Source organism: Pleurodeles waltl, chromosome 10 (assembly GCF_031143425.1).
Source record: "Pleurodeles waltl isolate 20211129_DDA chromosome 10, aPleWal1.hap1.20221129, whole genome shotgun sequence".
NCBI lineage: Eukaryota > Metazoa > Chordata > Amphibia > Caudata > Salamandridae > Pleurodeles > Pleurodeles waltl.
This window is the reverse complement of record NC_090449.1, coordinates 596,446,734-596,458,785: the sequence shown is the minus strand read 5'-3', so window position 1 is coordinate 596,458,785 and position 12,052 is coordinate 596,446,734. Positions and strand designations below refer to the sequence as shown.

Below are 12,052 nucleotides of genomic sequence, written 5' to 3'. Positions count from 1 at the left end.
TCTCCTGAAAGGAAATATCTTTATCTAGTGCAGAGAATTCAGATTGTGTGAGTGTTGGCGGATTAATAGGAGATAAATATTGGGAAATGCATTCCTGCGAAGGTTGTGATTTAGGAGTCTATAATTGTGTTTGAAAAATGTCCAAATTCATTTAAAATGTTGTAATTTTTATGTAATAAAGAATTAGAGGCATTCTAATTCTTCTATAGATTCTATCTTTAATTTATCTTTTGTGATTTTAAGATAGTTTGCAAAAAAGTTTCCCTGACTTATTCTGTCCATAATATTTAGCACTAGACTTAAGAAATTAAGAATTAGCAATGATTGTGGAATTCTTATTAAAGGCAAACTTAGCTTGAACTAACTCCTAAAGACACTTTGTAGGCTTGGAAGAATAATAAATTTTTTCTAATTGTTTAATGCGATTCAAAGATTGTAGTAAATTCTTATTAGCAACGTTTTTTATTGGCAACAAAAGAAATAAAGTCTATAGAAGCAGGTTTGAAAGCATCCCATATAATCTGAAATGATAACTGAGGAGTATCATCTAAAAAGAATTGCATTGAAAAGTTGAGAGAAATTGGTATCAAGGAGTAAAGAATTATTAAATTGCCATCTTTTATTTGATTGGACATATGGTAGAAGATCAAGGACCACACTTACAGGGGCATGGTCAGAAATTAATATAGATCCAATTTCCAAATCTAACACATGTTGTACCAAATGTTGTGAGACAAACAAGTAATCAATCTTCGATTGAGAGGAATGTATAGGAGAGAAAAAAAGAGCACTCCTGTGATGTGGGGTTACACAATCTTCAAACATCCGTTGCGACTCTTTGGTTAATCATATCAGTAAATTGTGAAAAAAATAGTGGGCAACATAAATTTAGCATTAGAATTACGATCAATGAAAGAATCTATAATCATATTACAATCTCCTCCAAAAATAAAATACTCATCAGAAGTATTCATTAGCTTTGTGAGGATATTCTTCCAAAATAATTTTATCTGGTTGAGTGGGTGCTTAAACATTATATATAGTTAACGGAACTTTGTTAATAAACATCGAAACAATAAGCTTTCTGGCCATAGCATCAACTTCTTGATATCTAACTGAAATATCTAAAGACTTATTACATAAGATAATCACACCATTGTTTTCACTGTACCAGGAGAGGAAAAAACCTGTCCCACCCATTGTCTTAAGTTTAGATGCTTCATTATCAGAAATATAAGTATCCTGTGATAGGGCAACATCAGCTTTTAACTTCAACACGTGTTAACTCCAGGGCTCGGACAATCATAAAAATTATACTAGACCCCCAGGTCGCGTAACTTAAATAATCTACTTGACCTAACTGTAATGTACTTGGCCGGTAAACGGGTCTCAAATTGTGTGATCCTAGGCAAATAGTTCAGGGTCGACTTTTTATTAATTCTCACATATGATTGCACCTTCAAATATGTGAGCTCAGCATTTCTGCAGTACACAAAACCTCTTTTGTTTGATTAAGTAGACTAACGTTTGCTGCATGCATCACAAGAATCTAGCCTACATACCCGCCCGAGGTCTAGCCCACATAACCTAGGACTTATTTTAGTTTACTAACAACATTGCCATCAGGGCAGGAGTGTTTCTCAGTTTGTTTAAACACTCAATTTTAATAAATATATTACTAAATCATGATGTAACATATCTGCACACAGTAACTTTCCAAGAAATGTCCAAAAAACCTCTCCACTAACTTGCAGCTTTTCTGATAAAACTATATAGTGTATTAACAATCTGTGGAAATTGGGTTTCAGGAAACATATTGTTTGCACATCAACATGTAAAGTATTCTGATTTGTTTTCATCCTTTTAAATATTTTTTCATCACACAGAAATATTTAAAAAAAGGCATTCACAACTACTGAAATATATTTTGAAATGTTTGCACAATTGACTTAGTCACTTAAATATTGTGCGTTAGGAAAAACATGACACCCTATATCCTTTTATTTTACATTTTATGCAGCAGGTCCCTCAATTCACCTTACAAAGTCCTGGAACATTGTAGTCAGAAGGTAAATTAATTGTAAGAAAAACTGACTTTTGACCTCTGTCTGTGAACACAGAGAAAATGTGACATAAGAACAAGATTTAAAGGCATCTTTTATTGCCCCTCCACTTTTCAACTGAACAGAACATCTGTTTAGTGTCAACTCGCCAAAAGGGAGAGGTAAGCATTAAAAATAACTCGACTGATCAAATAAGACTTGCCAATTCGAGTGGTCGAGTGGATTTTTCGAGCCCTGAACTCTTTGACGCTTTATAGGAGATCCCAAACCTATAACCTACCAGGAAATAAATCTAGTTGTCATTTAGAATACAAAATTAGATAATGTATCCAGGAAGCACAAAATATAAACCAACTATGTAATTAAAAAATCTGAACACATAAAACCATCATAAAGTATATAACAGAGAGAGAATGCATATGCGCAAAAAAGTATAAGAGAGAACTGTAGTGAGAGAAAAGAGAAAGAAGAAAGACCTTTATAAATAGAGAAAACAAAAATATAAATAAACATAATAAGTAATAAGAACATACCTACAAGACAAAACAAAGTGAGAGTGGTGGTAACTGCAGACACGAAAGGTGAGGAAGGCTGGGATTCACAAAATGCGAACCTAGACACAGGTACTTTGAGAAGGCATAATCCATAAGAGAAACCTAGGAGAAGAAAATGAGGAAAATTAGTAACAACCAATTCCTTTAAATAGTAGGATCAATTCAATGGCACAAGAATCAAAAGACGCACAACTATATTTAAAAGAATTGTATATTAATTTAGACTCTGCTATTTTGGAAATATCCATTTTTTTTCACTCCTGCAGGAATCAATAAACTTGTGAAGCAAAGCTGGATCTTCATATGTTGTGGTTCTGTTGTTGTAAGTCACCTTGAACAACCAGTGGTGAAAAAGACCTATATCGAGCATTAAGAGTTATAAGTGCCGGACGCAAGTCTTAGAATCTTTTCCGTTTGTCCGCTGTTGATTAAGCATAATCTTGCGCAAAAAAGAGATTGGAATGTGATCATACGATCCGACCTTTAGCCTTCACTGCTTTGAGAACCTTTAGCAGATCCAGATATTCCAAAAAATATAGAATTATACCTCTTGGTTTCTTAGATGAAGAGGCAATGTGAGAGGGGGTCCAAGTCTATGTGCTCTTTGTATATTTAAACTTGGAGACATAGGCAGATCTAGGCGTTTTGACAAAAGCTATTGGAAGAAAGACGTTGGAGATCTGATCCTTCAGCACCCTCAGGGAGACCATAAATGCGAAGATTATTGCTTCTATTTTGATTTTTCCATGTCCTTAGCGTGTTTTTTCAGCACAGCCACTTCAGATTGTAACAATTTAATAGCTGCACGTCAATCCTCCAACACCTCCACCTTCTGTTCAATATGATAAATGGTTGTGTGGAATATAGAGTTTATCATCCAGAATTTGTAGTTGTCTATTGGTGTCTTCCATATATGGTTTAAGAGCTCTAATTTCTTCTAGAAGTAACTCCATAGAGATCTTATCAATTGCTTTAATAGGAGACAGGGGATCTTTTTTAGTTTTTTGTTGTTAGCTGATGCAGATGTTGCCGTCAGTTTGGATGACAATTTATTAATCACAGACAATGTAGAGGCAGGTGTTACAGGTGTAGAAGAAACATTATCTTGGCTAGATTCACTTATGTTATCCATATTTGATAAGGAGGAAAATGAATTGGATAAAACAATACTATCTGAGTTTTTAGTATTTTTTTCTTTTAGTTAGTCAAATGAAGATTCCTAGATCTGCCCTTAAGCAAATAATTAAATTTTGGAGAATACGAGAATAAGTAGATGAACATACAAGGTGTCGAGTCGTCACCTCAGGAAAAGGTAAAAATAAAAAATGGAAGTGCCAGTGCAAAATATGATCAATCCATGTAGAAATCCCCCAGGCATTTGATAAAATATATTAAAAAATCGGCAAAAATAAGTGTGAGGCGAAAAAGAGGAAAAAATTACATTAGAGACTTGCCTACTAGTTGTAAGGGAGGTCACTCTGGTCCTCAACCATTCCCCCAACGTTTACTGGTATTCTTTTGAAGAAAAGAAACCACAGAGAAATGGCCCGGATTCCTCTTCTCCCTCCGCCGTCACGGAGCTCTCACAAAGGCGGCCATCTACATTTGGTGCCAAGCCACGCTCTCATTGTTTAATATTGTACCCAGAACTGTCCATGACCCAAGCACCAGAAATTACAGTTACAGCTTTGGCTGTTAGGCGTAAAGTGAGATCGGAACAATGCTGCTATGTTCACATGACATGTTAGCTGCAATGTTCGTTTTCTGAGTAGTATGCAAAACTGTTTAAACTGTTGCTAAAATCCTGTGGACATATTAAAATTAACCTATTCGGGGCACATGATTTAGTGTGTTGATGTTAATTATGAACTACGTGTAGCTGTTGTGTTTCAAGCATGTTGGTCTTGTTTCCTTGCAAATGCTGTGTTGAAGCTTGTTTATTGTGCAAGTTTGTTTTGGTTTTCATTACATGTTTTATTGAAGGGCCATTCTTAAATCATGTAACACTGCTTTTACCCTGAAATCTGCGTGCATAGGAGTGGTCAGCAATGGATCAATGGTTCACATGATAAATCAGGAAGTTGGTTCTCAAGCCATGTCATAGCATACGGTGGTGGCATAACTGTGGCGCGAATCTCTTGATTTGTTGCGTTTTCATTTTTTTTTTTTTTTTTTTTAGAGAATTCACAATGGCAGAGATCGAACATTTTGTGGATCCAAAGGAAAAGGTGCATCCCAAATTTGAGCTTGTGGCAGACCTGAACATTCTTCTTTATTCCTCCAAAGCGCAGATCAGTGGACAGTCTGCACACACCATGCGACTTGGTGATGCAGTTGAGCAGGTAACATGTTGATTAGGTGATTTCTATGTTCACAGAGACAGTGTCTTTGCATCTAATTGTTTCATTCTGTATTTATTTGTTTCAAAGTAATGTCTCTGGACTATAGACTAAGGTCAACCTGAGCTGCAGCGTGCTTAAACGAATACTGGCCATTGCTACCACAGCTTTGGGCCATCATATGACTTCTGTCCGGTTGTGTCTGTTGATTGTGTATCACTTACTGCAGCATATTTCACTTTATTGGAAAACAACTTGTACAACAAGATCTGATGCCTGCGCTTAATGTCTAGGCTAGGTTTCAATATCAGTCAGACTAGTAAACATTGTCTTGGACATCAAACCAGTATCCTGCGAATTGTTGGGCTCCTGTAAACCCAGGAGACTTGTTGAGAGTTGATTAAATCCATGTGCCTCATTGCGAGTTGAATATGTGGTCTCATGGAAATGTTACTATTAGTGAGTGCAGACCACTGACGATTTGTGTAATCTGATATCATTTAAACTATATTTTGAAGGATATTATTGTCACTTTTTTGTAAGTTCTGGGAAGTAGATAATTCTATAGGAGAGTGGAGAAAAATGAAGTGTTATTATTACCCTGCTACATAGACTAGCTCCCCTATGTTTCACCCGCATCCTTTTACCTATGTTAGTAACCAGCATCACAAGATCTGAAGCTTTGACAACTTGTAGCAGGCCCCATTTCATTTGTTCCTATCACTTCTTAGATAATTCTTAATCTCTTCTATACTATGTTTAAAAACTGGTTGAAAGAGAGATTTCTTTGAAGAGTGGGATGAGAACAAGTGTAATTGTGTAGTTTTGTAATGTTCAAAGAGGATCATACACTCATCCTTCCGATACGCTTAGATTTTTTTTATCATACATTTTTAAAATAATTATGTAGTTTCGTAATGGTAAAACTAATGATTTTCACTGTTTCACAAATATGTTGGGATTCTTTCAGGTGTGATCCAGTGGTTATGCGACACTTGTAATTGAATTCTTAGAGAGGGAAGTTCTGCGCAACTGGTTTTATGCGCATGTATATTGAGAGTACCACAGTGGCTGAACCACAGTTAGTGGCTTTAGAGCATAATGCAGAATAACCACATAGAGCACTGAACAACCGTTAAAATGTGTACAAAATAAATATTATTCTATCCATAATATCACAAAAGTCGGGATTAACATGTTTAACACTTACCCACATATACTCAAGAAAAGCACAGCATTTACATTCCTTAACACAGCATAAAAAAATGTTTACTATAATTTTGTTTCAGTAGAGCCCAAGGTACTTGTGATCACCGAAACATTAAGAGAAATAGCTAACAGAATGCAGCAACTCTAGCAAAAATGTAGGATATTTAGAAAACCTCAAAACTTTGTCTCAGAAATCAGAGCAGCTCCTATAAGTGTTGGCCTGGCAGAGATTACCAGCCGTTCATCAATTTGGTGGTTTGTTGTAAATAAATTGCTTTCCAGGCCAGTCATTGACTAAAACATGCCAGACATCTATGGATAACCACAATAGCGTTTGTAGGAAAACAGTTGGATGCTCTGTCTTGTAAATGCCCGTCATCCGACAGCTGAAGCACAGTCTTAAGAGGCATCATTGATATTTTGAGATGATCACCTTTTTCCCAGCCAAGGGAGGTAAGAGCCTGCATCATTGTTTTCAAAGCACATAGAAAGAGTCTTTTGAAGAAAAAAAAAAGTAGGAAATTACCTCACTGACTGACTCGTATTTTCAGTACATGTTTATATTGTCATTTTGAGTTAACAAGGAGTCAGATAGATCTTGCATGCAGGGCAGCCTGTGGAGAGATGTCTAAAGCAGAGAGATCTGTAAACTACTTTTAACCGCAAGCCAGGAAAAGGAGGAATGGCTTTTTTTTTTTTTTTCTTTCACGCATATCAGCTCTCCCTGTGTGAGAGGTGTGAGAAATTGGATTGTTGGCTTAGCGGGTGGTGTGAGCGCTTCTCTTGAAACAGCTACTACCCTTGTCATGATGAACTGCAAAAAGTCAATAGAATTAACCTATGCTTAACCCTTGGGTAGATTGAGACAAAAGTAGTCAGGCTTAACTTAAAGGCAATGTGTAAGTTAGTCATGCAGTACTCAAACAGTAATAAAGTGAAATCACAACAAAAAAATCTACACTACTTTGACTCCAAAACAACAAAAATGCAATCAGTGGAACTGCACATATGCAATTTCAGACGTTTAAGATAAGTATAGCGTGTAAAAGCACAAAATGCGTCTCACTGTTGTGCGAGACCTGGTGAGTCATATGTTTATACCAACCATGATAGAGCTTATGCCGCATGCTGGATACCAGGACAAAGTTAGTCCAGCTGAATAAAGTTACCATCTCAAAGTCTGGCATGAAGAGTCCACTTCGGGGTTGGGGAGGCTGCAAGGAGCAGTGAGAGAGTTGTGGAAGGTAGTCGCTGTGAGTATGAAGAGCACACCAGGCATTACGGGTGGTCATCGCTACAGTGTGACGAGCCTGTCAGGCGTTGTGGACTGTCATTGCTAGAGCTTTGCGTTGACGGTCAACACTGGCCTATGATACTGTAGTGCAAGGTGCAGATCTCTCATTGCGAGTTGTCGCTGATGTTTGCTGTAGCATGAACAGTCTTGTTCACTGGAGGTTTGTGTTAGGGTCGGCGCAGATAGAAAGAGCTTTCCAGGGACATGCCGGTGTGCGGTCACGGGGAGCCCAAAACTTAAGGATTTCTCATTTTCTTCGAGAGGGAGCTCAACTGATGCTACACCAAAGGTTCAGGACCCGGGAGGCACTTCTTGGGTATCAGGAACCCACTCTAGCCAAGACCAGCAGGGTCCATTTGCAGGTCCAGTGCAGCAGGCCAGCTGGGAAGAGAGGGCTCTAAAGCTTGTTGTGTCCCTGTAGCTCAGAACAAGAGGCCAGCTAACTATCCCTGGGAGTCAGTAAGGTAGCCTGGGATGGAGGGAACAGGTCCAGACTTCATCTCTGACAGCAGGCCACTCCTTCATCCGCAGTATCCACCGGTCTAGGAGTGTATTCAAGAGTGGGTGTGAGGGTCCTAAATTTATGCCATGTGCCAGCTTTGAAGTGGAAGAAACTTCGAAAGTTTTTTTTCCCCCCACAGAAGTGTCTAGAATTTCCTGCCTCACTGCTGTGGTCCCAAGAAATATAGGGGCACAAAATACTAGTGTGAATTTCTTAGTGTTCTTTGTGTGTGTGCTAGATATCTCCTTTGAAGTGCAAGTGGGGTTGTGTACAGCTCTGCCCCCCCCCCCCCACAATCCTGCTTGCATGACCCATCCTGCCAGCACCCAGTCCCTCTATTGTGTGGCTGTCCGGGAGGAATATACACCAAAGACCAACTGCTGACTACACCTAGTCATGTGACCCAGGAATCAGGCTGCAGGCATGAAATGGTTAGGACAGAAAAATGCCAGTTTTCTAAAAGTGACATTTTCAGATTTTACTTAAATTCCAACTTTACCATCAAAGAGTATTTTAAAGGACAATTCCTTAGACACCAAACGAGAGACTTTGACCTGTTCCCAAACAAAAGATATCACATATTACATGTAATCAGGTAACCCAATGTTATACTATGAGAGAAGTAGGCCTCACAATTGTGAAAAACAGATTTAGGAGTTTTTCATTACAAGGACATATAAAACTTAAAAGTACATGTCAAACCTTTTAAATACAATGCACCCTTCCTATGGGCATTTTAGGGCCTGTCTTAGGGTTGACTTATATGTAATAAGTTTTAGGGCAGGCAAGGGCTTTTTTTGTTGCTAAGCCAACAGTTCAGTTTAAACGTGCATACAGGCTGCAGTGTCAGACCTGAGACATATTTAAAAAGGCTATTTAAGTAGGTCACACAACAAGTGTTGCAGGGCAACTAGTAGCTTTTAATTTGCATGCCCTGGGTACATGGAATATGACATTGCCAGGGACTTAAAAGTAAATTAACTGTGCCAATTGGGTGTAAGCCAGTTTAACCATGTTCTAGGGGAGTGGGCATGGGCATAAGCACTAGCCCTGGTTAGCAGTGATGCACAGAGTCCTAGGGCCAACAAAAACAGATTTAGTAAAACAGGAGGGGAGAAGGCAAAAAGTTTGGCGGTGACCCTGCAGAGATGATCAAGTCCAACAAGAGGGCATAGGTCAACCACTGCTTCTTTCTTTCATGCTTTTCATTTGCCTTATAACACCACCTGTCAGTCAGGTCAGGATATTTATTCTTGATTGTGAGGTTTGTCATTGGTGAGTCATCTGCATATTGTTGGAAGCTGTTTGCATGGAATTAAGGTAAATCAATGAGTGTGGCTGGCAAGCCTATTAAATATGTGAGACAAAGATCCCCTGTGTTCAAGACCCAAAGAAAATTTCAGAAAGGTCAGGTGAAAATTATTTTCAAATCTGAATTAGAAGGTGCCTGACACCTTATTTTATATATATTTTTTTTAACTGTGTATGAGGAAAGCTCTCCTAACCGCGGCCTGTAATGTTCTTACAACTAACTCTATTTTTCAACTTTTTAATCTGGAAATATGTTGTCAATATAAGAGAAGCCCTAAGCTTCTCCCAAACTAGAGTGCCCCTTACTTTTTATTTTTCTTTACTGTTTATTCTACTTTAGGGTGTCATCAACAACTCTGTCTTAGGGTACTTTATTGGAAGAATCTACCTCTACCTCATCAAAGTTGGTGTGTGTCCAGATAAACTCCGTTTCCGACAGCACATGGATAATGAGATGGCTCACTATGCCTGTGACTGCTGGGATGCAGAGACCAAAACCTCCTATGTAAGCAACTTTCTTATATGTACCAATTTGCATGTGTGTGTTGTCTAAATGATTAAGATGGGTTTTACCCACTGGGTCTTCTTCTCTGCCCCGCCTTGCCAATTACACATAGTAGATGCTGCTATGTTTGCACCCCTTGATCAAGAACAATATCTTTCTTGACAGTATCCATTCCTGATTTAAAAAATATCAATATTGTTAACATAATGTACATTTAGACACCTTATTTATATACACTTTATTAATCTGTTAATATTATTTAATTTTCTAAGCAGTCACAGCCCCGGGCTCCTCAGACCACAGGTTGGGAACCGCTGCCCTAGATAGCATTTCATACTCAAGAGTCCTTAAATGTCAACTTAGTTTCAGACGCTATTTACTTTGGAGTGGGTTACAGTGCTAGTACAGCCTTATGTTTAACCTGTCTCAAAGTGTGTATGAGGTGTGCATAGTAACTTCACTGATGGGTCTAAGCAAACATTTAATTTGTGTACACCCATCACCTCTTGAAGCTTAAGAAAGTAAAAGTAATTGCTATTTTGCCATATGCAAGCATCTTACATCTGTTTTCTTTCAGGGCTGGATTGAAATTGTTGGTTGTGCTGATCGTTCATGTTTCGACCTCCTTTGTCATGCCCGAGCCACCAAAGTTCCTCTTGTAGCTGAGAAGCCGCTGAAGGAGCCAATATCCTTTGTGTTAGCTTCCTCTTTCTGAAAGAGAATGCCATTGCATAGTCATTACTGTGTAAGAATAGCAGTAACTTGTGTGCCTAGGAGGTAGCTTTGCTTTCCATTGACAATAAACAAGTTAATACTAGTGTAGTAAGGCAAGCTTATATCACAGCTTTGGATTTTGAATGGGAACCAACCAGTCATGGGCATATTTTATCATGACCTGGTAGCAAAGGGGTGGCAAATATGGCATTTTGGTTAGCTGGAATGACACTTAAATGGTTTATGTGCATTATGTAGCAGACATGATCAAATCGTTTATTGCATGAATCTGTTAAATATTTTTTTTCTTTACCTTGTAGAGGTTGGTCCAGAATAATAAGTTGTTTTTTTAAAATAGAAAAATGTGTCTGATTGTTTCACATGGAAAAATTTGACCAGAAACCCAGGCCTCTGCACTCCTATTTTTTTATTTTTATTTTTTTGTTCAGTTGTCTTGAGGTAAAATTACTTTTGTGAGCAAACGGCCTTTACCGCACCGGACTTTTATCGTTAGTGTTTGCAGTGCAGAAGTAAAGGGAGGGAGGGTATTGGGCCACTCAATTTCATCTCTCTAGAGAGTCCTCGTTTTTTTTTTAAAGTCAGTCATACTAGATTTTCCCACTCCACAGAAGCAGCACAAAACATAGAGCAAATAAATCTAGTCAACAAAACTATACTCAGTTACGGCCGTCTTCAGGCGAGAAGAAAATCTGTGGGAAGGTTAAATAGCCATCCAGAAGATGATGGCGGTACCTCCAAGATCGAGATTAATTCCAAGATCATTCAGCAAACGGATCCGTATGGAAGAAAGAAAGATTAACATTAAAAGACATCATTCAGTGGATGTCAGAAAGCAATTTCATGACCACCAGAGATTTGAACAATACATGCCTTGGTGTACCCATTGATCATCACCATAAACAGGATTGACATTTCAAGTCAGTACCATTTGGAATAAATTCTGAAATAAGAAGAATCATCGCATGATTTCTTTTTAGAAATTATCAGTTCATTCCTGTCCTTAGGTAAAACACTGCCTAGTAAATTAAACTTCTGTTGTCTAAGGTAAGAAGGTGACAATTAAGACTATAGTATTTGCTAACTAATTGGCGCTTCACTGTAAATATGAAGAAATCCCTTTGTTTTCGGCACTGAAAAAGGCCAGAGATTTGCCGAAGACTTCCGACTCCAGTCGAGATTCCGGCACCGAACAATCTCGACACCGAGAGTTCGACTCACCCAAGGTGAGAAAAATAGCGTTGGAACCGAGAAAGACTTTATCGGAAACATCGGTACCGAAAAAAGCAGCTTCGGAGCCGAAAAGAAGCTCTTACACAGAAGAGCAAGGACTTTCCAGCCAAATGCATGAAAAACACAGATTTGAGCAGGAAATAAGTATGGTTGAGCCAGACCATACGCAAAGGAGGTTGCATATCCAGAAGGAAACTGGAAAAATACAGACTCTTCCTCCAATTAAAACAAAAAGAAAACTGGCATTTCAAGAGTCAGAAATGCAGCCCAAGGCGAAGGTGGCCAGAGAAAAAACACCACCACCAAGTTT

The 12,052-nt window shown here is 38.4% G+C and overlaps 1 protein-coding gene across 2 annotated transcripts in view; it reads left to right on the top strand.

Moving 5' to 3' along the window:
• GARS1 (glycyl-tRNA synthetase 1) overlaps positions 1 to 12,052 on the top strand; it is a 156,652-nt gene that overhangs the window by 76,524 nt on the left and 68,076 nt on the right. The window contains exons 9-11 of one of the 2 annotated variants that reach the window (XM_069211052.1): positions 4,797 to 4,959; positions 9,613 to 9,777; positions 10,355 to 10,467. In XM_069211052.1, coding sequence (XP_069067153.1) covers positions 4,797 to 4,959; positions 9,613 to 9,777; positions 10,355 to 10,467 — 441 coding nt within the window. The remainder of the gene's footprint in view (positions 1 to 4,796; positions 4,960 to 9,612; positions 9,778 to 10,354; positions 10,468 to 12,052) is intronic. The other variant, XM_069211051.1, reaches the window with a different exon arrangement.